Raw genomic sequence first — 25,789 nt, forward strand, 5'->3', positions numbered from 1 at the left:
CTCTCTGTCTCTTCTCTTCTCTTCTCTTCTCTTCTCTCCCCTCTCTCTTCTCTTCTCTTCCCTCTCTCTTCTCTTCTCTTCCTCTCTCTTCTCTTCTCTTCTCTTCTCTTCTCTTCTCTTTCTCTTCTCTTCTCTTCTCTTCTCTTTCTTCTCTTCTCTTCTCTTCTCTCTCTCTGCTCTGCTCTGCTCTTCTCTTCTCTTCTCTTCTCTTCTATTTTCTTCTCTTCTCTTCTCTTCTCTTCCCCTCTCTTCTCTTCTCTTCTCTTCTCTTCTCTTCTCTTCTCTTCTCTTCTCTTCCTCTTCTCTTCTCTTCTCTTCTCTTCTCTTCCCCTCTCTCTTCTCTTCTCTTCTCTTCTCTTCTCTTCTCTTCTTCTCTCTTCTCTTCTCTTCTCTTCTCTTCTCCTCCTCTTCTCTTTCCCCTCTCTTTCTTCTTCTCTTCTCTTCTCTTCTCTTCTCTTCTCTTCTCTTCTCTTCTCTTCTCTTCTCTTCTCTTCTCTTCTCTTCTCTTCTCTTCTCTTCTCTTCTCTTCTCTTCTCTTCTCTTCTCTCTCTTCTCTTCTCTTCTCTTCTCTTCTCTCTTCTCTTCTCTTCTCTTCTCAGAGTTGGCAGTGTGGAATAACAGTTGCAGGCAGTTGGGAGGGAGTCAAACGTTGACCGCTGGTCAAACAGCTGTATTGTCCCCATTGACTGTGTCACAGACGAAGGACTTAGATAACATACAAAAGGCTTGCTTTGTTTCCATAGTGAGGCAGTGATTGTGGTTGCAGAGTATGTTTGCCAGCGCCAGATTTCCCTGCCACTTTTATGTAACTGAAGCAAGGGAAAATGACTTCTCTTTTTCAGCACACGGTAGTTTCCTCATGAATCAACCACTGCGATGTCTGTTTTTAAGTGGGATACCACGTCCGTACTACTACTGTATGTGGGGGGTTGTGTGTTTACATGGCTGTCCGCACTGTAGCCCACTGTACTGTGCATGATCTCAATTGTGCTTGCTGAAAGAGGCTTCTGATCGTAGTCGCTAAGACAAGTGGATCCTATTCCCATAGCAACAGGAACATATCTTCCCCTAGAGCAGAATTCATTAATTATGCCTTCTTTTACGAGACCTTTATTTTCCAAGACAGGAATTAGAATGCACGCTTAATTTCCTCCCCAGCATAAGAGCTGCACCGCCGACTGTATCACCTCTCCAGCTGCCACCTAGACGGCTAATAGAGAGAGCTCTGCCGCCTGGAGAATATTAATGCATTCATAGCCATACAGATGCATCATGCTCATACACACTGGAAGGGATTTCAGTGTGCTTGTTTGTTTACATCGGCTTGTGTTTGTATCTTAGTGTGTGTGCTACCTTGCATCAGGAATTACTCTTTTTTTTCGTTCAGTCTTACTCAGCCTTGTACTTGTTCGTGCAGAGTGAAAGATTACATATAATCCCTCCATCTGCGTGTTATTGTGTGTGTGTGTGTGTGTGTGTCCTCGCAAGAATGTGCATGCGCGCGACAGTGTGTGTTGCACGAGAGTGCGCACATGTGAGTGAGTGACAGAGAGGACTAGAGTGAGTGAGGAGAAAACAAATATTAAAAGGGAAGTTGATACTGTTTAATAAAGAGAGAAGAGGATATAAAGGGAGGTCACGTAGGTCGTATTTTCTTTCAATAAAAGACACAGGCAGACCGAGGGCGAGCTTAGGTGTCAGTATGTGCACATTAACATCGTAAACATGTCTACAGAGAGAGGTTTCGGGGGTTGACGAGAATCCTTTTGCCAAGGCAAGCTGTTTTTTTATGAGCCGTGATGACATGATTCAGTTCATTTATTTGATGAAAAATCACCTAACCTTTCCATAATCCTGGCAGACAGTGCTCTATTGTAGATTGAGGGCATGGTGCAGATGGCTACAATGGGTTTATCTTCTCCCTGCCGGTTGCAGAGTTCATAGAAAGAGAAGGGCAGGTCTCAGATCAAGATATTGAAAATGTGCCTACGTATACGTGGAGAGTGAGCTAAAATGGACGAGAGACACGGTTTGTCTTAGACCGTTGCGTTCCACTTCCAGAATAGAGGAACCGTTCTTCCTCTGCTCTGCTCGTCATATGCGTCGTGTGACATTTTCTAGATCTGATACGACTGGGTAAGTTTAAGCAGAGCCTCTGCCTCCTGCTTGCCTCGTTTCTACAGCCTACCATCCGGTTTGGCCAAATCAGTGCGGAGGAGTTCAGAGCACGCGTAGAGGTGTGCTATACCGAAAAGCGGAGTGCAGCACCAGCTCCTACTGCAGCACAGTCATTCAGAATACTGCTTGGTCAGTGGAGAGGCCACCCGCCTCTGCATTTCCGTCCTCTCCCTCTCTCTCAGCATCCACACCCACCTTCTTCTTCTTTCCTCCCTTTGTCAGCCGCCTTCCCTCCCCCACTCACGCTGTCCTCAGCTCTCGGAAATTTCTCAGTAGCACTGTAGAAGTGCAGTGGAGTGGGGGCTGATAGTGCAGAGGTCTAATTGTAGTGGAGAAAGAGTCGTAATGAAGCAGCAGGCTGGCTCTCCTCTGTAGTCCAGAGAGAGAGAGAGAGAGATGCAGTGAAACAGAGCGAGAGAGAGAGAGAGAGAGAGAGAGAGAGAGAGAGAGAGAGAGAGAGAGAGAGAGAGAGAGAGAGAGAGAGAGAGAGAGAGAGAGAGAAAGATGGTAGAGGGCTGGAGAGGACTGAAAAAAGTGACAGCAATGAGAGATGGAGCTAGGGTGAGAAAGGAAAGAAGAAAGAAAGACGGAGGCAGTATTGAGCATGTAGGGAGGGTCGTACCGACATAGGTAGAGCAAGAGATAAAGCGTGAGCTGAGGTAGTCTGTCCTGTATGTGCTGTGTCAGAGGTTCACACCGCGACTGGTGATTTATAGCTGATCTGTTTGGCTCAGCAGACAGGCATTTACCCGCACTCCCTCCCTCCCTCTCTCTCTCTCTCTCTCTCTGCCCAGTCTTTCTTCTCCTCTCTCTCTCTAACATTTGCACAGCTAAGAGCTACACGCTGCTCACTATTCAGCCCACCACCACAGTTCCAGTACCCTGCTTTCCCACATGTGTTCGTCTTAAATGAGGCGTCTCTTTTCCGATGCTGTTTAACTGCACCTTGTTATTATTTAGTTTGACTTTACAACTCTACTGTAAAGGGACATGAAATAAATGTTGAAATATTATTTTTCTGACCGAACGTGACAGTGCTGTTCTAAGGTATTGGAGGGCATCCTGTGAATATTATCGTCGTAACACAACGTACCCAAACCACTGTTGCTGTTTCTCCCAGAGCTCGTGATGAGTCCCGTTGTAGTGAATGAAGCATTTTTACCGTTAGATTTATAGTAGTGATGGTGTCCTGAACGAAACTTTTTTTTTTCTCTGTTTGCCAGGTCCTGTATGCGATGATCCAGGAGAGGGGAAGAGGAAAGGCCGCCCAAAAGCAGAAGCGCAGGAGCTCAGGAGCATCCCTGTGAGTATCTCCCTTTGAACCGAGTGGGTGTTTGAAGTGGGCTTGTGGAAAGGGGTGTGCTACAGGCATATATGCATGCTACAGGAGTATGCACTATCCTGTAGCGCTCACCTTTCCATGCATCCATGTCTCCCTGACTCCTGAGCAGGCCCACATGATAGTGCAGTGGAAGGAAGAGTTTAAGCGTCGCTCCAGGGTAAAGTGTCCCGTGTTCGGGCTGCTGGTTAGAGTTTCCCAGTATCTATGGCGTCAAGTACCACTACCAACGCTGCCAGGGGGTAGGTTCACTAACCTCTATTCCTTCCTATTCTTAACCTTATTTCTAATTCAGATCTAATTAGCCTTTAATCGTAGAACACAGCAGGCTAGAGTAGCGCGCCATTCAGATGAAGAACCAATGGTAGGACTGGGCAATAAAATCAGATATCACGGCATTGTTGACTGAGTGCCTTGATGCCGGTTGTGTGCAGAGTATTGGTGCTTTCATAAGACATTTACGCGCGAGAAGATTTGAGAATGATCACTGGGAACGAGGATATGATGACCAAAAAGGCAGAGGCGTTCACTGTTTGTTTCACTCAGCTAAAACATAATTATAACAAATCTAACAAGTTCTGAAAATTGTATCGCTTCACTGTAACCCAGCCTTTAAGACCAGGAAATGGGGCATCCGGGTAGCCCAGCGGTCTATTCCGTTGCCTACCAACGCAGGATCGCCTGTTCGAATCTCCGTGTTGCCTCCGGCTTGGTCGGGCGTCCCTACAGACACGATTGGCCGTGTCTGCGGGTGGGAAGCCGGATGGGGTGTGTGTCCTGGTCACTGCACTGGCGCCTCCTCTGGTCGGTCAGGGCATCTGTTCAGGGGGGAGGGGGAAATGGGGAGAATAATGTGATTCTCCCACGTGCTAAGTCCCCCTGGCAAAGAATCTCACTGTCAGGTGAAAAAAAACAGCTGGCGACTCCACATGTATCGGAGAGGCATATGGTAGTCTGCAGCCCTCCCCAGATCGGCAGAGGGGGTGGTGCAGCAGCCGGGCAGCTCGAAGAGTGGGGTGATTGGCTAGGTACAATTGCGGAGAAAAAGGGGAAAAATCCACACAAAAAAAAAAGACCAGGAAATGAAAACATTAAGTTATATTGTGGTATTTTGATAGCCAAAATCCCAGATAATATCTAGACTATCACAATACTGAAATCACGATATTTATTTTGTATCGACATATTATCCAGAAAAACGTTCTGTTTCAGTAAAGTGTGTCTAAAATAGAGTTTGTATCCTTCTAAGGGGATGTATATGTACATGCTGTATGACTCTCACGCCCCAAATGTGTTGCGATTTACCTCAACATGAGGTTATCTTCCACTATAACGCTTTCTCTGAAAGACTCAAATCATACCACTACCAGTTGTCATCTGAGTCTAACCCGGCGTTCTCCTTGTGTGTTTGTGTTAGGCCACCGTAGCTGAGAAGCTGAGTCATGGCTGTCCCTACTGCGAGGCGGTGTTTGCTACGAAGGTGCGCCTGCAGAAGCACAAGCTGTGGAACCACCCCGACAGGGTCAGCGTGGAACCCAAGCAGGCGCTGCCCAAGCTGCAGAAGATCTCTGTCAAGCCCAGCGCCAAGAAAAGGTGACCAATCAGCTCTCACCTCAAAACCCTGAATGCTCCCCGTATCCTGTATATATGACGAAAATGCTAATAAGGGCATCTGGGTAGCGTAGCGGTCTATTCTGTTGCCTACCAACACGGGATCGCTGGTTCGAATCTCCGTGTTACCTCCGGCTTGGTCAGGCGTCCATACTAACACAATCGGCCATGTCTGCGGGTGGGAAGCCGGATGTGGGTATGTGTCCTGGTCACAGCACTAGCACCTCCTCTGGTCAGTCGGGGCATCTTCTCAGGGGAGAGGGGGAACTGGGGGAATAGCGTGATCCTCCCATGTGCTACGTCCCCCTTGGCGAAACTCCTCACTGTCAGGTGAAAAGAAGCGGCTGGCGACTCCACATGTATTGTAGGAGACATGTGGTAGTCTTCAGCCCTCCCCGGATTGGTAGAGAGAGTGGAGAAGCGACCAGGACAGCTTGGAAGAGTGGGGTAATTGGCGAGATACAATTGGGAGAAAAAAGGGTTGAAAAAATCCCCCCCCCAAAAAAAAGAAGGTAATTGTCCCAGGATTCTTCATTCTTGTTATGTATGTTCAGGCCCATGGAGAACAACCCTCCTTCTCCGGTGTTCTTCAAAGTAAAGAAGACCCACGAGGTGTCCACACCCTCTCAGAACGGCGAGCTGCCCCCGCAAAGGAGTGAGAAGAAACAGCACGTCCACAGTCAGCCCCCCCAGTTGATCCATCAGTCCCAACCTGTCCTGCCTCACTCCCACCGGTCGCAGTCCCAGAGCACCTCGTCTGACGCAGGGGGCAGTGACAGTGAAGGAGGCAGTCTCCCCCCTCCCTTCCATGACGAAGATCCAGAACGAATGAGACACAGTAAGATTACTACATGTCTTATGGAATGTTACATGTTCACACAACAGGCTAGCGTGTGTTAGGGATGTGCATTTGCAAAAAAAAGGGGAGAAAACACAGACCTGAATTGTTGAAGTTCTCTGGCTCACATGATCAAGATCCAAAGACTCAGATAAGGAGGCTATACATTCATAACTCCTGAGCTTATTTATTTATTCATTCACATTTGGGCAAAAGCAGTTGCCTTCTTCAAGGTAAAATAGGCTACTAAGACTAGAATTGGTGACTAAGGTTGTCAGTGACTTGTATACTATGTGCAGCCAGTGTCTCAAATTAAAGCAATCACAGGGCAGTATACAAGATCTGGAAATAGAGGGCCTTTATGTGCCATTCATTTAACTAAACTCTTGCCTAGTAGTGAAAATCAGTTATAGTTCAGATATCCACATACAGTAATACATACAACGACACCATAATAAGAAAATGGTACATATAAATATTCACAGCTTTGGAAAATCTTCTTATGATGGTCATTTCCAAATAATCATTATTTGAAGAGCATGCATGGGAAACTGCATTCAAAACAATACATATAAGGGGTGTCTGGGTAGCGTACCGGTCTATTCCTTTTTTCTTTTTTTAAAATTCATTTCGGATTTTTCCCTTTTTCTCCCAATTTAGTGGCCAATTGATCCCTATTTTAGTTCAAACACCCACCCTCGTACTGTATGCATCGCCATCTGCGTCTCTCCGGCCGGAGGTCTCGAAGGAGATGCCTCCCCACTTTCGTGACAAGGCGAATCCAGGCCGAACCACTGCTTTTTCCGACACACACGGAGACGCAGTCATGTGATGAACACAAGCCGACTCCACCCCCCTCCCAAAGACAGCGTTGCCAATTATCGCTGCTTCATCGAGTGCGGCCATAGTCGGATCTGACGAGACCGAGGCGCGAACCCCGGTCCCCAGTGGGCAACTTTACCGGTCTATTCCGTTGCCTACCAACACAGGGATCCCAGTTCAAATCCCCGTGTTACCTCCGGCTTGGTCGGGCGTCCCGACAGATACAATTAGCCGTGTCTGCGGGGTGGAAGCCGGATGTGGGTGTGTGCCCTGGTCGCTGCACTAGCGCCTCCTATGGTCGGTCAGGGCGCCTGTTTTGGGGGGAGGGGGAACGGGGGGGAATAGTGTGATCCTCCCACGCACTACGTCCCCTTGGCGAAACTCCTCACTGTTAGGTGAAAAAAAGCGGCTGGCAGCTCCACATGTATCGGAGGAGGCATGTGGTAGTCTGCAGCCCTCCCCGGACCGACAGAGGGGGAGTGGAGCAGCAACCGGGACGACTCGGAAGAGTGGGGTAATTGGCCAAGTACAATTGGGGAGAAAAAGAGGGAAAAATCCTAAAAAAACCCACATATAGGCTAAAGAATAGAGAGTCCTCATAGAAGAGGCCTCATGTCAAACTCTACATTGAGGTAGAGCCAGGGTCTTGAATCTATAGAGCCAAGCTGCCTTTTACCTGATTTCTCTGTTCATGCACTTGCATGAGTGTAGAAACAAGTACTTGAGTACCTGTTTCCTTAAATTATGCACATATATACTGTATGCAAAATAGCTACACCCAACACAGCTAAGTCTTGTCATTTTATTACATGCTTGTGGACAAGATTTGTCATTTCATGAATATTTAACACAAATATATGCAAACAAATATATATAAATATGCAAACAAAATGAGTTTATTAACTATTTCCTGGGCAATCTGCTGCAGTCTAGCAGGTTCACAGCAGTGCTGGACAGGACTGGTAAATGACATGTTGTGCGATTTCTTTTTGTTGCCTTGTGTTTTGTCTTTATGCTTGAAATGCATAGGATTAGTCATGGAACTGGTATGCTTACGATAGCTAAGTTTGATATTTCTTGCGCTGAACAGTGAATCCATCGGTTTGTTCGATGTGTCCACACCTCACTTCGTTCGACATTGTGTGCTGGTGGTGTGACATGCTGGAATCATAATCAATAAAAGGCCTATTGAAATTAATTTAATAACATTTCATTAGTAGTGTAACAGTGTAATTGACCACGGATGTGTAGACTCGCTAGCCCCTGGCTAACGGGTCGGACCCTTTAGTTGACTGGTTAGCACAGTCGTCTGTGGTGTGGGGAACCCAGGTCCGATTCCGGGCCGCTCCCTGAATTCTTACTATGTTGGTGGCAGTCGGGAATCGAACCTGGGTTCCCAGATTTTCCAGATTTTTTTTCTCCCTTTTTCTCCCCAATTGTACTTGGTCAATTACCCCACTCTCCCGAGCCGTCCCGGTCGCTGCTCCACCCCCTCTGCCGATCCGAGGAGGGCTGCAGACTACCACATGCCCCCTCCGATACATGTGGAGTCGCCAGCCGCTTCTTTTCACCTGACAGTGAGGAGTTTTGCCAGGGGGACGAAGCGCATGGGAGGATCACGCTATTCCCCCCAGTCCCCCCCCCCAAACAGGCGCCCCGACCAACCAAAGGAGGCGCCAGTGAAGCGACAAGGACATGTACCCCAATCCAGCCTCCCACCCACAGACACGGCCGATTGTGTCTGTAGGGACGCCTGACCAAGCCGGAGGCAACATGGGATTTGAACCGTCAATCCCCATGTTGCTAGGCAATGGAATAGACCGCCATGCCACCAGGACACCCAGATTTTCCAGATTTTAATAAGGACCCATGCTACAGACTTGGACGCACGAATGCATGATGACACTACACTGCTTATAGTGGCAGCCAGGCGGGCTGTTGAGGGCATGGTGGAGGAGCTCATAAATTGCCACCAATGTAGCGAGAATTTGGGGGGCAGCCGGGAATCAAACCTGGGTTCCCCGCACCATGGGCAACTGCACTGACCAGTCAACTAAAGGGTCCAACCCCTTAACCAAGGGCTATCGAGTCTACACATCTGTGGTTGTTACACTGTTACAGTGTTATAAAAATGTATTTATTTGTACTTGATATTTTGGATTTAATTAATGAGTCGCATACATATAGTGCAAGTACACCAGCCATTTTCAAATACTATGGCTCTGAACTAGCACCAGAATACTCCATTACTCCAATACATGCTAGTCTCTAGTGTATGTTTGACCCATTTCCTGCTCTCTGTTCTCCTCTTGAGCCAGGACGGAAGCAGAAAACCCCCAAAAAGTTCACAGGAGAGCAGCCCTCGATCTCTGGGACATTTGGACTGAAAGGTAGAGTCTTAAGTCTCCCTGACCTAACCGATTTAGTGCTGATTCCTCACAATACAGGAGGTGTCTTTGTATTCCCTGTTATGATTCCCTGAATTGTGGATAGCCTGAGTGTACATAAACTGCTACCAGAGAGTGTGGAGGGCATGCTCAGCTGAACTGTGTGAATGAATACCTGTGAAGTCCCCACTGTGGCTGATCAACTGGACCAGTCTTGTGTTTATGTGGCAACTGTAGAGGTGTTTCATATCCTGCTTAATGAATCAGTTACTCACGCTTTGTGCACATATCATATGGCATGCATACAAACACACACACACACAGCTCTTTGTTATTCCCTCTTTCTCTTCCTTCTCTCTCTCATAAGCTGAAAATGTTCAGCTTGATGGTGCGTATAGTGCCAAAATGTGCTTATCATCACCTATCAAACAACTCATCCAAAATTTGCAGAGCTCAGAACTCTCGATCCCCTTCGCTCTTTGGCTTTCACTGATCCACTATGAAGCCAGAACATCCTCCTTTTGTCATTTTTTTTACCTCCCTCTCGTTTATATGCACACTATCAGCTTTCCCTTTTCAGTATTTGTCTTGTTCAGCATTGTCCTCCGTCTGTCCCTCTTGCCTCTCACTTTCCTCTCACTTTGCCTTGAATGCCCTCAAGAGGAAGTATTCATTACTACCATTTGTGTGTGTGTGTGTGTGTGTGTGTGTGTGTGTGTGTGTGTGTGTGTGTATGTGTGCTGAAGGTATGACCAAGGTGGAGGAGAAGCTGAAGGCAGGTCGTGTGAAGAGACCCGAGGGGAGCAGTCTCAGCGAGGAGCAGAGAAGATCCAACTCCGGGCAACCCTCCAAGAAAGACTCCGCACCACCCAACTCTGGTAATAAAATAGTTGCAGATTTTAAATGCGTGATCCAACTTTAACTCGTCCGAAAGGGGTAACAGTTAATGAATGATAATATGGTTGACGTGAAACTGTAGGACAAAAGTCAAACGGTAAAAAAACAGAAAACGCCAGAGAAAAACTCATCCCTAAAAAGTGGTTTCTGCCAGTGTCGTGCGGTGGGATGGACTTAACAAACTCATGCAGTAAGGGATGAACCGACTAACTGACTGACTGACTAACTGACTGTCTAACTGACTGTCCGGCTGAGCACCCCGGTGTCCTCGAAAACCTAGAAATTTATAACTAGTTTTCCAATCATGGAAAGCACAAAGATGTAATTGATCAAATGTCCTGGAAATATTATCAAGGTCATCAAAAACTGTAAAGTTAGGGGGCGTCCGGGTAGCGTAGCGGTCTATTCCGTTGCCTACCAACACGGGGATCGCTGGTTCAAATCCCCGTGTTACTCCGGCTTGGTCAGGCGTCCCCACAGAAACACTTGGCCGCGTCTGCGGGTGGCAAGCCGGATGTGGGTGGGTATGTGTCCCGGTCACTGCACTAGTGCCTCCTCTGGTCAGTCAGAGCAGCTGTTCAGGGAGGAGGGGAAATGGGGGGGAATAGCGTGATCCTCCCACGTGCTACGTCCCCCTGGTGAAACTCCTCACTGTCAGGTGAAAAGAAGTGGCTGGCGACTCCACGTGTATCGGAGGAGACATGTGGTAGTCTTTAGCCCTCCTCGGATCGGCAGAGCGGGTGGAGCAGCGACCGGGACGGCTCGGAAAAGTGGGGTAATTGGCTGGATACAATTGGAGAGAAGAGGGGAGAAAAAATCCCAAAAATAAGAAATAAAAAATTGTAAAGTTAGGTTATAAATTAGAATTTGTACCTGCTGAGGTTGCACAGTCTTAGCATAATTTTTAACTGAGATGAGGATTTTATCCATATTTCTACCTTCTGTGATTGTATTTGCACATTAGAAAAGTTCAATGGCCATCTGAAAGTTACACGGTCCATTTAGAGACTGTTGAGTCTGCCACTGATGGTTCAAACCAAATAATATGACTTTCCATGAGCAATGGCTGCTATGTGTATCCAAGCAAATGTCATGAAAAACATCCTCATAAAAATCCTGGAAAATAATTTCCTGAAAAGAAGAAAAAAAAAGTGGGAATGGTAATTGTTTTTCAGGCCCTCCACTTGATGCCCAGTGGCAGCATGTTATCTCAGAGCGGGGGGAGGTGGTGTGTCCCACCTGCTCCATGGTCACCAGGAAGACGGTCTCTGGCCTGAAGAAACACATGGAGATCTGCCAGAAGGTCAGTGGACAACACAGCTGCACGCCACACTGAAAGGAGACTCTGTGGAAAGTATTGTGAACTATGTCAGCGTACAAACATGAATATGTTTCTTTATGTCAGACTGCTGCCAATCTTCTCGCTCAACAGATGCTTCAGGGCAAAAGCTTATATTCATCGATCACCGATGGAAAGTTTGTGTCTTAATGAGCCGCCCTGTTGAAGAACCGATTTATAGCGCCCTCACTTAGCATGCAGGTATTATATGTCAAGCTGATGCATATGTAAAACCTACTATGTGCTGTGTGGCTTCAGGTACCGACGTGTCAGGTTGGTCGTCTGTTCAGCTCCGATTTAAAATAGCTGTTAGCACCTGTTTTATATTTACTGTTTGCCCTGACGTCTGACTTGCATATTTATAATAGCAAGCTGTGTTAGTCACCAGCTATTGGGCTCCTGAAACCGTCCTCAAGAAGTTGACAGTCAGTCTAAATCATTTTCCCATATGTTCCTCTCTAGAAATTTGATAAATTTCTACGTGAAGGGGGCATGTGTTTTTGATTTGAGCTCACTTAAACAATTTGGTAAGTATGAAAACTGATCTGACCTCTGCTTTAGAATAACTGGAATGTACCATATGTTTGGTGTTATGTTAACACTGAGTTAGTGAATGACAGCAACACAGCACATGTTTTTATCTGAGTCGGAGTCCATGGCTCATGCAAGACTTAATCATCCATGTTTTGTGAGTTTGTCAACACACTATGACAGCGGAGCCGATGCCCTTTTACCAAGATTAGCCAGTTTCAATGTTTTCCAGAATCTTTTGGGATGTCATCATTCTAACTATATTGGAAAAAAAAACTAGCTCATTTTCTTTTCTCATTATCTGAGCAATGAAACAAAGCCTTCTCACCTCGGATCTGTGGCCTCCACACCTCCACATTGCATTATTGCCGTTAGAGCCCTCTGGGGATGGAAATTACACTGCCCTGCGATCAGACATTATTCTTTGAGGATCCCTAGGGAAGAATCTGGGGAGCCATTACAGTAAAGGTATTGATTGAAATGCTGCACAAATAATATTGAGCAATATCTTGGTCTTAATCGGTTTTCTATAATAACTAGAAGAGTGCACTCAGTAGAGTGCAGAGCTCCATCAGGCGTATCTCCCCTTCACCAGTTCTTGGACTTTGGCTATAAACCAACCCAATTTTTTGCCTACCAGTAGAAGGGAAAATACGGGGCATCCAGGTGGCATACTGGTCTATTCTGTTGCCTACCAACATGGGGATCGCTGGTTCAAATTCCCGTGTTACCTCTGGCTTGGTCGAGTGTCCCTACAGACACAATTGGCCATGTCTGCGGGTGGGAAGCCGGATGTGGGTATGTGTCCTGGTCACTGCACTAGCGCCTCCTCTGGTCGGTTGGGGCGCCTGTTCGGGGGGGGAGGGGGAACTGGGGGGAATAGCGTGATCCTCCCACGCGCTATGTCCCCTTGGCGAAACTCCTCACTGTCAGGTGAAAAGAAGTGGCTGGCGACTCCACATGTATCGGAGGAGGCATGTGGTAGTCTGCAGCCCTCCCCGGATTGGCAGAGGGGGTGGAGCAGCGACAGAGACAGCTCGGAAGAGTGGTAATTGGCCAAGTACAATCGGGGAGAAAAAGGGGGGGAAATCCAAATGAAAAAAAAAAGAAGGGAAAATAAGTAGGCACTGCCTGCGTATCTCCCCTTCTCCAGTGCTCGGACTTAGGGGGAAAAACCAGCTGAGGAGTTGCGGTATAAAACAGGTTTTTCAAAGGTTTTGAATCACTGCAACCACAAGAGGTCCTCGTTCATACAGTCATAACTGTGCACAAAAACAATTAGCTTACAAGCACAGTAGTATACAAGATTTTTTTTTAATAAATTTATTTCTCGTTTTTCCCGTTATCCCACCCGATTAACCCAATGGCATATGGCCGGAACCCTTATCGAATAACTCCCCTGGCTCACGTTTCCACAGGAAGGAGATAGCCGTAACACCAGCTTCCTTCAAACTCGTGTCGGCTGCTCTCGCTATTTTACACGCTGAAGCCTCGCATGGATTGCATCACCTTCAGGCCGCGAAGGAGGCGTAGGGAGGCTTTTAGTTGCTTGGCTGCAGGCGGCCGGGTGGGCCAGAGGGGTTGCTGGAGAACGACGAGTCCCCGAACACTACACCGATCTACACCCACTATCCCTCGGGTAAGGGTGGCCTAATGAATGCCTTGCCCTGTGGACGCTCTGGCCGTGACCGGCTACGGCGAGTCTGGGATACGAACCTCCCATCCACATGACGAGCGGGTTGCAAGGACGGCGGTTTATTCCGCTCGGCCACCAGAGCGGCCGTAGTATACAAGATTAGCAGTGGACAGACACACACGTACAGACATAAAACCACTGTTTTTCCTGCCATTATAATTAAGTCTTTTGCTTAGCGCCCAAGTCGATTGAGCGGAAAATATGAAAAATAAAACGTTTTTAATATGCGGCGCTCAAGCTGAATAATCTACCTAATAAAAACGTTTTGCCTGTCAGCCTGTGGATGTGCAGCCTGTGAGGCGGACCCTCGCAAAAATTCGACCAAGTCTAGTATGAACTTGCACTTTCCAAAAAGAAAATGTTTGCTATGGGACCATTTTGGGCTACCCCTAACCCTGTCTTTATTTTCATAATATAATAAAGCTGGGGGAACCATTTACGCTCGCGCATGCGTGACTCGCATCTACAGGTGACTCAGATCAGGCAGTGACAAGAATATGCGACACTTCCTGTTTTGACTGCAACCTAGAGGACGGTGTTCCTTTGTAACTTGCAGTTTTTAAATGATCAAAGAAATGTTTAATAACTTTTGATCATGTCGCTGCCCGATTTGAATCAACGGTAGATGTGAGTCGGTTGACTCAGATCAGGCATCGGCAGGGTGGGCGAGCGAGCTAGAGAATGAATGAAGAGAGGGAGCTATGGTTGTGAGAACATTTTTCAAAAGGTTTTGAATCACTGCAAACATGAGAGTTTCTGACCGTACAGTCATAACTGTGCAAAATGAAAAAAGAAACTGGGCTGATAGGTCCAGCAGTATGCAAGATTAACCGCGGACAGATACACACATATACACACACACACACACTTGCACGCACGTTACCAAATCCAATATCCCTGCAGTAGTTACTTTATCTGCTCTAATAAGAAAGAAAATACCACCAGAAATGCATCAAGCTGCTATTGGGCTTGTCTGTGGTTCGTTTATGAGGGACTTTGTGGTGTTCAGTATTAGTGTCAAATGGGTTGGGTTGAAGAAATGAAGAGGGAAGTCAGAAGAGAACAAGCAGTAAGACTTTCTGCTTCAGACCGGCCCAGCTACAGCCGCCCTAGCCCCTCCGAGAGATGCCTTCGTACAGTCATTTTAATGGCTCCCAGGCCCAGTGGCCCGTGTGACTCCATTACGCTGACAGGCCTGCCATTAACCAGTGACAGAGTCGCCACATTACCACTGGGTCACTCACCTTCAAAGCCCCTCTGTACCTGGATCAATACCGAGGCGAGGTGACTGAGGCGAGATGTCCGTTACAGTGAATATTCTCTATTAAATCAACTTTCGATGGTTTTAAAAGTTTGCTTGAGATGTCATTGTGCTTTATTAGCTTACTGTCGTAATTACACTTTGACCAAAGTTGCCTGGTAATAACAAGAACTGTTGCTGGAATGCGGTCGTATTGTACAGCGACGAGGAAATGTTGTGACGACAGACCCAGTAAAGAGAAAAGGTAGCGACAGCTCCTGTAACCACGTGCTCCCGGTTAGTTTCCTTTCATAGAAATGTTATTCGATCCTCTATCGGCCCTTTAACCCCCTGCAGCTCCAGGATGCCCTGAAGTGCCAGCAGTGCCACAAACAGTTCAGATCCAAGGCCGGGCTCAACTACCACACCATGGCTGAACACAGCACCAAGGTACACTGATGGACACACCGCACGTGCACACACACACACACACACTTAAAGGTATATCCCCGTGGACTTTTTTGTACTGTCGTCGGTGCAAGGTGTGAAAGTGTGCGACTTTTAACCATCCCCCCCCCCAGCTGCACTCTTTGTGGCGACAGTTATCTGACTGTTTGCTTTGAGCAGCTAATTCACCAGTTGTCAGGATCTAGACGGGGGATGTTGAGATGACTCAGGGAGCTGGTGTTTCACCACTGGCACACTGACCTACTGACCACAGTAGCTACCAGTCATCCTAAAGCCCCGCAGCCGTGAAAAAAAAAAGGAAGGGATCCAGGCTTTCACTTCACTCATGACACTATGTATGGACACCAGTCATACGGCTCTCGTGTCAGCTTTCACGGTGCCGCGGGGAGAGGTGGCGGTGGCGGTGGCGGCGGGGTTTTCGGTGGTAGCTTGAAGGGATTTTAGATGTTATATAGTGCGTAACCATCCATAATAAAAGAAACTGGTTTTTTTTCCGCCATGAAGTGTATACGCATCTCTGCACCACACTGATCATGTCAGCTGCCCCGGTCATTTCCCAAGAGTTGATCTTAAGAGCTGCGATCCTCGATACAGCTGAACCTGTCCTTGAAGGGCTCATATTACCATCTGCAGCTGTCTTAACTATGACAGCAGAGGGCTTCATTAAGATCTTATCGTGACACTCCCACGTTAGAGCAGTGCTGCTCCCATGAAGTCTGCTAAATAATTCATCGCTCGCCTGTTTCAAACCCCATCATGAAACATTAATACATGTATGTGCATCACACCATGTTGCATGCCGCCTAGCCGCGTTTGTGTGTCCGTCCCTGGGAGCGTGTTTTTTGTGCGTGTCTGCGCGTGCGTGTCTGTGTTTCCGCTGGCAAGCATGGCACAAACATGCGCAGTGTGCGGTAATGTGCTGCTTGTTTGTGCGCTTTAATGGACAGTGTAGTAGAAATGACTGATCATTGTGCAGCCTGTGGCAGCCAAGTTGTTCAGCTCTGTCATTTGTCATCTGTCTGGCTCTTTTGCGCCCTCGCCCATTTGGCGGCCGTCCGGTCTAGCAGAGTTACAAACATTTTTTCGGTGTGTTTAGTTTTATCTCAAGGAAAGTGGTCCGCTAACCTTTTTTTTTTGGGGGGGGGGGGGTTATTCTTTTTTCGTAGAGTGGGAAATAAAGTTGTGAGAAAGTTAAGAGTAGAGCGGGTTCGGGAAGAACAACGCTGACAAGATTCGATACAAGGCCGGTGGGGTTACATTTGCGGTTCCTGAGGTGGGGATCGCGACCTTTTCCTCCTCTCTTGGAACAAATTGGCGTGTTTCAAAACCACAACGCTCAAACTCTGAACCAGTCGGTATGCCTCAACTGAAACCCATTTCTCTTTCCTGCATCCTTTCCAAGATAAGTAAATTAAGCGCTGCTTGGCCTGGCTTAGAGCCATCATCATGGAAACCCTGTATCGGTGCACTGTGCCGTTTCGGACCCTCCTCTAAAGTAGCCCTGAAGCGGCACACGCTCACCAACCGGTGACCAGTGTGCCGTTAGTTCGGTCACATGGCGCAGCCCCGGTGCATGCTAGGAAAACACGGCAGGTTTACAGAAGAACGGGGTTCACCGGCTGAGTTTGACCTTGACGTCAGTGCTACTGTTGTGATACAGTACCAGCACCCCAACACCCCCCCCTTCCTCCTCCCCCCCTCCCCCTCTCTGTTTCTTTGTCTCTGTCTGCCCCTCACTCTTCCACCTTCTCGCTCTGACAGTGGCATTGAGAATACATGCTGATATAGTTTCATGGTTTCTTCCCCTGCCAAGGTAAATCAAACGCTATGCTAGCAGTGTCTGTTCCCTTGCCTGCAGGCTTAAATGTGACATGATTTACTGCAAGTAGGGATCTATTCTACAGGTATCTCATCTCCGGCTTCCCCTCACAAACTACAAGGGCCGTGTGTCTGAGCCATCAAATTCCAGCCATCAAAAAAAGATAAAGTTACTTTTCACTGAGATCCCACCACAAGAGCCCACCATCTCCAGTCCCCTGCAATCTGTAAGCCCCCTGAAAGTCCCCTTTCTTCTCTCTGGCAGGCCTGCCATCTGTTGTTCTGGTCCTGGCCGGGGTTTGGCACCAACCCACACCCCAGTGAAAACATGAGTTTGACATTTGTCATAAACATGCCTTGAGTAACAGCCTCACCATGAAACCATTTAATGATCCTGGCACAGTGTTAACACCCCGAGATGGAAAACACATTTCCATCACCCCGCCCCTTTTTTTTTTTTTAAGTGAGGAGGGAGGGGGACGTGTTATGATAGGACACACTTGTGTGCGACGTTGTGTTTGTTCCCCCCCTCAGCCCTCGGGGAGCGAAGGCCAGACAGGGGACGAGCAGGAGGAGAGAGAGAGGCTGCGCAGAGTGCTCAAACAGATGGGACGAATCAAGTGTCCCAGTGAGGTACGCATGCTCACTGTCGCTCTCTCTTCTCTCTCTCTCTCTCTCTCTCTCTCTCTCTCTCTCTCTCTCTCTCTCTCTCTCTCTCTCTCTCTCTCTCTCTCTCTCTCTCTCTCTCTCTCTCTCTCTCTCTCTCTCTCTCTCTCTCTCTCTCTCTCTCTCTTTCTGTCTCCCCCCTCTCTCTCTCTGCCCCCCCCGTCACCTTCTCTCTCTCTCTCTCTGGCTCTCTCTCTCTTTCTTTCTCTCTCTGTCCCCCCTTCTTTTATACTCTTTACTCTTTAGCTTCACTGTAGCCTCCATTTCCATTCATCCCACTTTTCTGTCTCTTTTTTTCTTTTAGTTTTTTTCTCCTTCTGCTTTATGCCACTCTGGATTTTATTTCCCTATTTCCTTTACTCTCTGTGGCTCGTTTGGTTCGTCTGCTCCCCTCTCGCGCTCTCCTTCCATTTTCCGTTTTGCCTTGTTCTTGTCATGTTGCCCAAAACCACATCAACACTCTGCTTCCCATTATTCACACTGGAGTGCAAAAGGTAGAGAGGAAAAGACAGGGCGGCAGAAAAACAGACTCTACAGTGACAGCCCTTCACTCTGAGAAATGAGGAACGCCCCCCCCCCCAACTTCTCATGTCTTCTCAACAGCAACCACAAAACATCGGCTAAATGTGATGATTGTGTTCTGTTAAAAATCACTCTGTGCCCCACTTACCCAGTTTCCTGTTTTAATGTGTGCTTTCATTCTGTCTCATTTCTGTCCCCGTTACATGTCGGCCTCGTGCATACACACACATACACACACACACACACACACACACACACACACACACACACACACACACACACACACGTGCTCATACCCACAAATATCCGCACAGGGCTGCTCGGCCCATTTCTCCAGTCTGATGGGCTACCAGTACCACCAGAAGCGTTGTGGCAGAGAGCTCTCTGAGGATGAAAAGCCTGTGTTTCTGTGCCAGCAATGTGGAAAGACCTACCGCTCCAAGGCTGGCAGAGACTACCACGTACGCACTGAACACCCCCCTACCACCACCACCACCACAGACAACAACAACCACAAGGACAACAAGGACAATGCCACAGACACGAACAACAACACAGGCAAAGAGAGGGTAAGCCAACCTTAGGCCAAGCTTGACTTAGTAGTTACAGAAAGTAGTTGTATATGCATAGCTCCAGACATGCTTACTGAATAATGAATATATATGTATCAGAAAATATTCAGTTAGCATACTCAATGTATTGTACACATCATATATGTAAAACGCATTTTGTTACCTGAAATAACTTTTTTTACATGAAATTACTTTTCTTTTTGATCACTTCCGGTGTCCTTGGAGTCCTCTGCCATTTTACACAGTCCCTCTGTCAGATCAGCAAAGCGTGTGCTTGTTTGTCCCACCTTTCCTCCAGGTAACCTCTGCGGAGACTCCATTAATAGGCAGGAAGGAGAAGAGCCAGCCTGAGAGGAAGGAGTGGCAGGAGAAGGCGTCAGCGGGCCGGCCCATGGAGAAGGAGAGGGAGGCCAGGCAGAGGGAGAGCGAGAGGGAGCAGGACAGAGAGAGAGCGGCACGGAACGATAGCCTGGGGGAGGACTTTGAGCGTACCCCCAGTGGCAGAGTGAGGCGCCGGTCGGCCCAGGTGGCGGTGTTCCACCTGCAGGAGATAGCTGAGGATGAGCTGGCCAAGGACTGGGGCACCAAGCGCCGCATCAAGGATGACCTGGTTCCGGACAGCAAGAGGGTGAGGAGAGACAGCAGGAATGGCAACGTATCATACAAGCATTGCCTTTGCATGACATATTCATGGAGGGCGTGGAGAAAAATACATACACACATGCATGCACACACACACACACACCAATGCACAATTAAAGCACTAAACACTGAAAGAGACTGCCTGGCATCAAACATCAAAAGCACATAAACACCATACCTACATCACAGCCAGCCTGGGCATGAAAAGGAGACACACTAAAACATCACCCCAGAATAAAAGAAATGTGACCTTGTGTTTGACATCAAACCGATATAAACATGCCTTTCCAATCTCGTTCTCTTTCTTCAAACACATGGTGATAACGACACACTGACATCATGATAACATCATCATGACAACATCTACTAATGTCGGTGTTCTTTTTTTCTGCTCCTCAGCTAAATTACACCCGACCGGGCCTTCCTAACTTTAGTCCCGAGCTGTTGGAGACGTGGAAGAACGAAGTCAAGGAGAAGGGCTTCATCTGCTGCACCAACAGAGTAAGACATTCATGTACTCCCTAGTTAACTCACATTTGACTCTAAAACACACAACAATAAACATATTACTCTCATCTGGACTAAGTCAGTTTTTCTTCTCTTCTTTGTCTCAGAATTGTGAAGCGGTTTACTCCAGCGTGTCAGGACTCAAAGCCCACCTAGCAAACTGCAGCCAGGTACAAACATACGTCGCTAAGAACTTCACCAACCTGTTTCTGTTCATGGGCGGCATGGTGGCACGGTGGTTAGCATGGTCGCCTCACAGCAAGAAGGTCCTGGGTTCGAGCCCCTGGGAAGTCCAACTTTGGGGGTCGTCCCGGGTCGTCCTCTGTGTGGAGTTTGCATTTTCTCCCTGTGTCTGTGTGGGTTTCCTCCGGGTGCTCCGGTTTCCTCCCACAGTCCAAAGACATGTAGGTCAGTTGAATCGGCCGTACTAAATTGTCCCTAGGTGTGTGTGTGTGTGTGTGTGTGTGTGAGCTCTGTGATGGCCTGGCGGCCTGTCCAGGGTGTCTCTCTGCCTGCCGGCCAGTGACTACTGAAATAGCCTCCAGCATCCCCGCGACCCTGAGAGCAGGATAAGCGGTTTGGATAGTGAATGAATGAATATTTCTGCCTAGATGATGTAATAGGTAATAATCAATAAACGTTCTTGTCAAATTTTGTGTCCTTACGTGATGCTTCTGATATAAATTCTTATGGCCAAAGAACGATCCAAAACACTAGGACACCAAGAACAGAGAGCAGATTGAGTTCAGAGACATCTACTTGCCAACCATAAATATCAAGGATGCAACGCCGAGTGGCTCGCTTGATGACAATGACCTGGACGGACCAGGATTTATTGAGCGCTCACACACCCACACAAAAATGTCTAAAACTCATTCTTCTCCATCACCCTTCGCCACTCTGCTTTTATTACAAACAAATCTCGCTTATCACAATGCAAGTATTTGTTTAACGTTCTTGGCATCGGATAGCAACTGCTCTCTAGAACCTTCTACATGCTTTGCAGCTTTGAGTTGAAAGGCCTGGTGCAACTGACAAGACTGCATAGTCATTAAGGCATGGTTCTGCCATTGAGACTGTAATTGTGGTAACCAAGATGTTTGTGTGTGTTTTTTGTGTGTGTGTCTGTGTGTGTGCGTGTGCATATAGGGAGATGGTGAGATGGGGAAATATACCTGTCTGATCTGTCAGAAGGAGTTCAGCTCAGAGAGTGGCGTCAAGTATCACATCAGCAAGACACACTCTCAGGTGGGCTCACAATTCATCTAAATTTACTGTGCTCATAAACTTGACCGTTAACCTGAAATCGAACCTTTTAACTAGGTGTCATTCACACTGTCATATTACTTACTGGGCCATAGGCAGTTAACACTCTCATAGGCATGGTTGACATTTATGTTGATACCTCCATATGTAGCTGCTGGCTCCTTCTCATATAGTAGGAAGCTCATAGGACTCATGCTTCTGAGCCATACTCACAGCCTCGCTCGGACCGGCCCGTAACACTGTTTTTTCCACCTGTCTTAGAACTGGTTCCGGGCAGCCGCCAGCCATGTAGCCTCCAGCAACAAGAGCAAAGCAATGGAGGACAATGGGATCAAAGCCGAGGTGAGGAATGGCGCCACAACTGGCAGGAAGAGAGGACGCAAACCCAAAGAGCGCCCGCTTGAGGTTGCCCCAGTCCAAACAAAGACTCCAGCACCCAGCGCCACTCAAAACTCAGCCCCATCCCTCATCCCTTCCTCAGCCCCAACAGAAACCCTGACCCAGATTTCTAGCCTGACAGAAAGCGGGTGTCCTGTCCAAAACAGACAGTCCAGCACCTCCACTGTCAGACGGAGCAAACCTAAACGGGTGTCCTCCTCAGAGTAGCTCTGCTTTCACCACCCTAGGAGCCAGAGAGGATGCTATCTGTCCATGTTACGTCAGGAAACTAAAAGTTCCTTCTAATGCCACAAGGACTTGGCACAGAGGAGAAAGCTGAAGCAACCATTTAGAAGTAAAACGTTTAGTCCACACTTAAAACCTTGTTTAAAACCCTACAGTTTACGTGTCCACTGGTATATACAGTAATCATTTGTAACAGTAGCATTTATTTTACTCCATTCCACTTTTGTCTCCATTTTAAGACACGCATTTCAGTTTCATTGCTCACAACAGAGGTTTGTTGTAATCAAAGATTGAATACTGGTTTCTACATGGATAGCATTTTTTAAATTGAAGTACTGTAGTTCTCCAGATGGATTAAGTGTAATTCTCTCTACAAATCTGTAGGTTCATGTTGTGTTTGAGAGATTTTTTAAAGGATATTCTATTAGCATGGTGAGGTCATTTACTGAGGTGTTTTCACGTTCTTTTCACTGATATACTGTACTGTGTACTTAAACGATATCTATACCTATATATATCTATATATTCCAAGCAATGATGCCATCTATCATTTTCAAGCCCAAACGGTCAATTGGGTCATTAGCAATCAGAAACATTTGCAGTGCATACTTCAATGCAATGTTGTATAGAATTTTGTTTATTGGTTTATTTCAGGTCTTTCCCACCCCCCCCTAACACCCAAATGTCTTATAAGATGGATTGTTAGTTGTCCGTTCTTAATCACTCTGTTGTCCTTTGTTGCTAATGTCTTTTGGATTTTGGCTCATATTTTATTTCATTTCAATGTATTCTGAAGTACCATTATGAAAGGCATCTAATTTGACAGTCATGATTATCTGTCAGTAGGTTATCTCCTCGGTTCTTTTACACGATGAAAATTTGGCAGAATATTCAGAGAAAAAAAAAAGTAGAAGGGTTTGAGATTTGCCGTCAGTAAGGTATAGTTTTTTAATCTATTTTGTTCACTTACAGTAACACTAATTATGACACTGTTTAATTGATAAATTATAGATTATCAAACTTGAATTCCTCTGTCTAAGAAATAAGATTGACAAATGCCAAATGTTGGACAGAGGGAAGGATTTTTTTTGGAACGCTTGTTGCACCGTTGCGGCACAATCAGAAGAGATGCCACCATCTTAAAGTAAGGTCAAAGGTCGCGTTACCTTGACCATTGCTTTCTCTTGAATCAGAGAGCTGAAAAGAGAATATAGCTATTATCTTTTGTAGAGAGGTTGAGGATGATCAGCTTTTATGAAACAGAAAAATCTGCAAATGAAGATTCACATATGAAATATATTAATCGATTCCTGGTCGCTAAAAGCTATTACCTGGCACTTTAACCCTTAACCCCTCCCGCTCCCCCCTCTTGAATTTTTGCACTCCAGGAGCATTTAACTCAACCCACTTAATATAAGGCACAGAAGCGGGATTATCTTACTCTCATCAAATCATAAAATAAACTATAGTAAAAACTAAATTTGTATTTAGATGGGTAATGAGCAGCATGTTTAATTAACTCTTTCTAGTTAGTAACTGTGATCCCTCACAACCACATAATTATAAGTGATTACACAAAGCCATAACTGGTCTTGTAGGATGCAAGGCTGCTCTACCAGTCAATGTTGATTAAGCTTCAGAAAGAAAAAAAAAGAAAAGAAAAAAAAACAGAAACATTTATCAAGTTGCTTTCATTCATGAAAATTCTAATGTGTGCAATCAGAGAAAAATATTTTCACTTTAACATGTTTAAAGTAGATACTTGAATCCACAAAGTTATATAAATGATTTGAGCAAATTTAAAATTCATAAATATTTGATTTATATTTGCAGTGTATGTCCATAATGACAAATAACTTGCTTGCTAAAAAAAAATGACAGATCATAGATCTATTTTATATTCTCTTGTGTGTATTACCTAGTTAGCAATCAGATAGCTTTGAGAGTGTGTAAAGTTGTGATGTGAGGATATTCTGGGAAGATGTTAAGGGTGCTTTACTTGCCACTCTACCTTAAGGACTGCTGAAGTGATCTGATGCTGCTCAGTTAGTCCAATAATCCATCCTGCCATATTCGCTCCATTGGCAAGTCCTCTGAATTTTGCACCAACCAATGTCAATGTCATCAATTGAATCGAGCACTGATGTCAACTGACCACTCGCGAGAACATTAGACTATGAGATTTTCATGTCCATCCCATGTGGTGTCATCCTTATAACATGACTTTTATATCTCAAAGTAAAGAGGTGGTTGGAGCTGAGTTCCTCCATTTCCAATCAACGGATGGAGCGTACGTATTCAAGTTGGGGGTGATTATGCATAGTCTTTTTCCTTCTGTCCAGGTTTGACTGATGGGAGTTACGGAGATTAGACAAGCACCGATGGGTTTTCTGACCTTTTTCAATGAGCAATGAGAGTGGTCCAGACCTCGGCCTAGCGACTGTGTGTATACAAAGCGAGTTAGCACCTTTATAATGGATGTCCGGAGTGGTGGCGCTCTCGTCGAGCGTACCGCTGTGGCACAGAATCAGTTCATCGGTCACTTGTTACTCATTTCATTGAATACGTCACATTGACCGTGTTTACCTGATGAGCTTTGGTGTTGCAATATGATAGTTTAGCACTGCTTTTAACAGTGGGTATTTTCTATTTTATCACGCCCTTTACTATTTGTCTTCCTATGATGTGAAAAACACATATCCCGCAGTGTGAGCTGACTGCAACATGTTTAGAGAGTACAGCAATACACCATATTTAGCTGGTTTTGTTGGCTTGCTGATATTTTGATATTGATAAGCGTCTTCTCAGATTCGTATGGCTTTTTTGACTCCCCTGCATTTGTTTGTTTGCTTTGAGAACGCTTTTACATATTATGAAATCTAGAAAAGGAAAAAAAAAAAAAAGGTTACAAAATTTTTAGTCCACAAAGAACATTGTAGGCCAATGTGTTGGCATACACTGTTGTTTTATCCATTTTGATGAAGATGCACATTGAGCTTTTTCGGTACATAATGACACACATTGAGAAAGTCTCTTATTATTATCTACTCAATATGGGACAAAAAGGCGTATGTATGTGTGTTTGTTTCTGTATTTAGTGCACTTACTATCCCATGAAATAGGCTTGAATTAGGAGTGTTGTTGGAGCTTTCTAGTTACCTGGACTGTGTGTGGTGTGACTTTTGTACCTGGGGAAACTGCAGGCTCAAGTGTCTCCCCTTTGTCAGCAATGTTCTTCCCTAACCAAGGATAACCCCCTTAAAAAAACAAAAAAAAACAAAAAAAATTCCCTTGAGACAGTTCCAGAAATTCCCCTTTTTTGGGGGGACAACTGTGGTTTGTTTTGCAGGCCGCCTGCTGTAAAAGCAGAAAATGGTGTCCACAAATATTTCCTAAGATCTGTAATTAAGCTATCCAGAGTTGTTCAGAGAGGACGTTGTAGATTTTACAAGGCAGTGGTATATAGGTCCACACATGAGACGGAACTAATGTCCTCACATTTAAATGGAGGTGTTCATTTCTGAAATTAGGCTGTATAGTATCTTAACAGTGAGGCGTTACACCTCCTATGAGTGAGCTGTTACATTTTCCCCCCCAAAATTGTTGTATTACCTGTGCATTATTATCCCTCAACTAATTAATAAAATGTTGTTGACTACTTTGTTGCATCTGTCATTTATTGTACATAGAAACACACAATTAGGGAAGTTTTAGAATTTGTAAAAAAAAAAAGTGCCTCTTTTATAAACGTGGTCTGATAGGAACCAGCCAACTTGACGCTGGAGAAGTTCATCAAAATGAAGAAAGACCGAGATATCTGTCATTT

The 25,789-nt window shown here is 46.1% G+C and overlaps 1 protein-coding gene across 1 annotated transcript in view; it reads left to right on the top strand.

Annotated features, from left to right (window-relative positions):
* The window catches only part of znf512b (zinc finger protein 512B), a 27,953-nt gene extending 2,338 nt beyond the window's left edge, over positions 1–25,615 (top strand). The window contains 16 exon segments of the mRNA XM_056273207.1: positions 3,402–3,481; positions 3,630–3,686; positions 3,688–3,759; positions 4,935–5,110; positions 5,683–5,966; positions 9,107–9,178; positions 9,922–10,053; positions 11,248–11,375; positions 15,236–15,328; positions 17,699–17,797; positions 18,667–18,921; positions 19,223–19,552; positions 19,966–20,067; positions 20,181–20,243; positions 21,223–21,321; positions 21,601–25,615. Of these exon segments, the coding sequence (XP_056129182.1) occupies positions 3,402–3,481; positions 3,630–3,686; positions 3,688–3,759; positions 4,935–5,110; positions 5,683–5,966; positions 9,107–9,178; positions 9,922–10,053; positions 11,248–11,375; positions 15,236–15,328; positions 17,699–17,797; positions 18,667–18,921; positions 19,223–19,552; positions 19,966–20,067; positions 20,181–20,243; positions 21,223–21,321; positions 21,601–21,945 (2,387 nt within the window). The 3' untranslated portion in view covers positions 21,946–25,615.
* Positions 25,616–25,789: the final 174 nt, after the last annotated feature.

This window comes from Lampris incognitus, chromosome 2 (assembly GCF_029633865.1).
Source record: "Lampris incognitus isolate fLamInc1 chromosome 2, fLamInc1.hap2, whole genome shotgun sequence".
Classification (NCBI taxonomy): domain Eukaryota; kingdom Metazoa; phylum Chordata; class Actinopteri; order Lampriformes; family Lampridae; genus Lampris; species Lampris incognitus.